This window comes from Sphaeroforma arctica (assembly GCF_001186125.1).
Source record: "Sphaeroforma arctica JP610 unplaced genomic scaffold supercont1.2878, whole genome shotgun sequence".
NCBI classification, from domain to species: Eukaryota; class Ichthyosporea; order Ichthyophonida; genus Sphaeroforma; species Sphaeroforma arctica.
The window spans coordinates 1-4,580 of NW_014037680.1; the positions used below are offsets into that span (position 1 = coordinate 1).

General features: G+C 41.4%; 1 protein-coding gene across 1 annotated transcript; it reads left to right on the plus strand.

Moving 5' to 3' along the window:
- Positions 1-155: 155 nt before the first annotated feature.
- Positions 156-3,993, plus strand: SARC_13078 (hypothetical protein; the record flags this gene model as incomplete). The annotated part of the gene is made up of 6 exons (XM_014292799.1): positions 156-416; positions 759-963; positions 1,641-1,803; positions 2,094-2,184; positions 2,486-2,746; positions 3,284-3,993. 6 exons carry the CDS (start codon positions 156-158, stop codon positions 3,452-3,454), a joined length of 1,152 nt encoding a protein of 383 aa, XP_014148274.1. The 3' UTR covers positions 3,455-3,993.
- Between the last annotated feature and the right edge of the window lie 587 nt (positions 3,994-4,580).

Here is a 4,580-nt window from a genome sequence, read left to right on the forward strand (position 1 = left end):
ACGTAGTATATATATATATGTATATATATATATATATATATACATATATATATATATATATATAAATATATATATATATATAAATGTGTGTCTTTGTATGTTTGCGTGGGCGTGGGCGTATGCATATATATTTATGTATTTATATATATATAACCATGTATCTATTGAGAGTATCACCTTTACCACCTTCTAAACCAAGGTATACCCATTCACTTCCATTGTTTGCTCAGGACTACTCCCCCAAGGTATTCCGAAATATCCGAGAGATGTACGGTATCCACACCGACGAGTACATAACCTCATGGACACTGCCTGATGAGAAACTGGTCGCAGAAGAAGGTGCTGGCAGAAGTGGTAGTTTGTTTCTGATTTCAAGCGACAACAAGTACATGCTTAAGACTATCCCCGCAGATGAGGTGTGTGTTATCTCGTGTCTATACATGTCTATCGTTGATTATCCATCTGCATGCATGATAGAAACATAGAATATACCTATTATAATTTTATGCCATCAAGTGGCAATTCGGTTCTGGTTTCGAGTTGAAAGGTATCTCTGTTGCCTAGGTGCGGGAAAATTTGTGAGAATAGGTTGCATACACACGTATTGTACATGTATGTGTATGTGTGTGTATATATATAGAAGAGATTTTGTGTGATTGTTTGTTTCTGATGTCATCCGAACTCTAAAACTCGCACAAGACAACATACGCACAAGACAACATACGGGCTCACGCATTTGCCCGTATTTGCATGCTCAGGTGAACACCCTCATGAGCTGTCTGCACAATTACTACCAACACCTGGTGGACTACAAGACATCGCTGATTATGAAGATCTTTGGAGTTATGCACTTCACCTGCAAAGGCCATGACATGCACGTGATGATATTCACCAATGTCTGCTACTTCCCACACGGAGAGATGTGTGCCACATACGATCTTAAGGGCCGAGTGCCCAAGCCAGGTACGTGTTCTGTAGATTACCGTTGTACGTTTGTTACGTCTTTTGCACAAGTACGTATACGTTATCATGAGTGTGTGTGTGTGATTGGTAGGGTGCCCTGTGTCTGTTGTCTATTTATGATGTACACATGGCGAGATGGGCAACATATCATTAATGCAGGTTAAATCGTCAAGTCTGGCACTTACTATCTGTATAGTAATGTATATAATATACATGCGTATATATGTATATGTTGGATTTCAATATTATTATACTATTTGTAGAGTCAGAGAGACTGAGAGGGTGTATCTATCTTTGATGTAACACAATTTTAAAATATTTTAAAATAATATGCAGAACTTTAGAAGTTCAGCATGTAAATATTTTTTTTGTGGTTTGTTCGTGTATGTATGTTTATGTCATGTTTAGTATATGTTCTGCATAGAAACTACTTTGTACAGGCGTACTTTCTGCGGAGTGCGAGCGTATATTTTATCTGACGGCGCTGCGCCTGCGTGCTGCATGTCATGCACGTGATAGTACATACCAACGTATAGTACTTCCTAATACTTTGCCAAATTCTTAGTTTGATTCATTCTTCTCTATCAGTCTCGTGTGCCTATGACTCTTTGCCTTCAACAGCATATGCAAAGATACCCCGCCATTATATCTGAAAATATTTCACTTTCTACCTACAGGAAAGGCGCTACAGAACACAGCCAAAATAGGAACGTCGTACATCTTCAAAGATAAAGATTTGGATCGTAAATTCTTCGTGCGCCTGGACGAGAAGTCCTCGTTCTTCACCCAACTGAACCGCGATATCGAGTTTTTCCGTCTAAATAATCTGATGGACTATAGGTAATCTCTGAAGAGGAATGGGTTGGTTTCATGCACCACATCAGATCTGGTACAGATGTAGGCGTAGGTACATTACACCGGATGTACCTTGCTTTGATCGGATACATAGAGTGCTGGGTTTACTGGGATGCGATTGAATGGGTTGAAAGCATGCATCGGACGTGTTATGCAGAATATATATATATATATATATATCTATGGCAGGCTGTTATAGCAGTGAAGTATCGTCGTGATATTGATGTGGGAATATCTACTTAGTATTCCATCCGGTCATTTGTTGTTTACTGCAGTTTGCTGATTGGGGTTGCCACCATGCCTGAGGACAATATTGACTATCCGGAGTGGCAATATATCGCTCGCTCGTCACCCAGCAAGGGAGAGGTGTGTTTATATGTATATGACCACGTATCCATGTGCATCTATCACTATATATATATACACATATATATATTTATATATCTGTGTGTCTGCGCGTGTATCTGCGGGTGCCTACGAATGTAAATATATAATAATTATAAATATGTATATATGTATGTATATATATATATATATATATTTATATATGTATATACATATATGTATATATTTATATATATATATTATATATATATATATATATATATATTAAACCCCATACTAAGCTATCACGGCTAATCCGTTTGATACTCATACACCCCGCCAGATTTACTTCATCGGCTTTATCGACTGTCTGACAAATTACGGCATGCGCAAGAAGGCCGCCAACTTCTTCAAGACGGCTCTGTGGACACCCAACACGCTGTCCACCATTGATGCTACGTCGTATGCGGAGCGTATCAAGTACTATCTGTTCGATATCTTCGACGCTACCGGTGATGAGGCGCCTCCCGCACTGACACGGGCTGCCAGGGCTAATACGAATACGGGTTTGGGTGGAGACGATAATATTCTACTGGAGAAGAAGGTATTGGTAGATTATATGATGTGCATGTAGTCACGCACTTTTATATAGCGAAGATGGGCTGTAAGCATCCAGTGGTGTGAGTTTATCGTATTGAGTTTGCGATGCTTATCAGACCGTAGTGGTTCTATGTTCCAAAGCGCCGAGTGTCGAGGCCTGTATCGTCCGGGCGGACCTTCAGATTTGTGTACAAATGTGGAATGGGGAGGTTAGATGGAGAAGCGAGAGTACCACTTTTCCCCCAAGTATTCGCCAAGAAGGTGAAGCAGTTACTGGGGTACTGTACACCGGCCCCTCTCGATGCCCACAATTAATGTCACGAATTGCAGAGGCAGGGTGTGCTTGTCTATATAGATATGTTGTGGCAGTACGTATTTTTCAGTATTGTTTTCTCTTGTTGTATCAAGCAGAATCGTGCGAACCAAGTTTATTCGTATATGCCTGGCCCATCAGATTGGCTGTACACATATCGGTTTCCCACCCATATATATAATCGATCACATTCTCTCATCAATTGTACGGCCCACTCTCCTCCCACAGGTGTCCTTCCTTGAGACGAAGGTCTACAAACTCGAGGAGCAATTACAAGCAGCCTCTACTCTGTTGATGCAGGTCCTGCAAGAGAAGAACATCGACGTACCCGCCGATCTCATCCCCGTTTCAAGCTCCAAAGCTATCATCCAGGTGTCTAGCTTGGTCCCCGACCAATAAGTGGCAAACCGATTGCCCACACTGACTATGCATGCGTCTGTACTTCACGCGTGTGTGTGTGAGTGTCCCTCTGTATAGCTGTACATAGCTAGTGCAGCATTGCGCAGTTGTCAGACGGCGCCCGTGCGGGCTGAAACTATGGTGAGAACGAAGGATGAACAAGTAGGTATGGTGCCTGTCTCTCTCTATCACTCTATACGGTGCATGCTCAAGCGAATTTAATTCTGCAGCACTCGCGCAGATTGTATCGAACGGATACGCATGGGGTGTTTCCGTGGATGGGATGCGCTAGTAGTGCAGGTGTGTGCGCCTAGTAGTCGTGCATGTCTCGAACATGACTGACAGGGGGGGATGAAGAGCCAGAGGTTGGTTGGGTGCAGGTGAGGCACCATAGTCTTATAATATAACATGTTAGGTGAATGCTACATGTATGGTTGCTGCAAATGGTCTTCAGAGTGCCTTCGCACGTTTGTATATGTACCGGGTAAGACTCTAGGAGATTAGGTCCGCCATGCAAAAGTAAACAAACAATTTGAAACTAGTCCCTCGCCTACCGATATATAACAACATTTGTGATCGTATTTTCGAACGGATCGGTGTATGGCTGTGGCTCGGCGTACCGCGGGTACCGATACAAACATACACGGTTGTATCTTGTAGGTGGTTGCTTTACGTTGCTTCCAAGGTATAGAAGCTACACCCGGTCCAGAAAGTGCAGCACAAGGGTACCTGCTGGTTTTCACAGTGAGCGTCATATGCGGGATAGTATTCGCGATCCGAGGATGATAGTTACCATTCTGCGAATAGTCTCGCAATAGGCGTAAACAAGTGCACGAGTTTGGCGTAAATAGTATCGTAAATATGGCGTGTATAGGTTCTCCACTATCAAATCCTACCTTACAACTGCCATTCTCGTGAAGGATGGCGAACTAGACTTACTTTCAAGCATTGGCTCGACCACTTTGCCCGTGCAGAAGATTCACTTTTCGCACACTATATATATATATATATATATAATATATATATATATATATATGTATGTATGTATGTATCATATATATATATATATATATATAGTATATATATATATATAATAATATATATACTATATTATATATATATTATA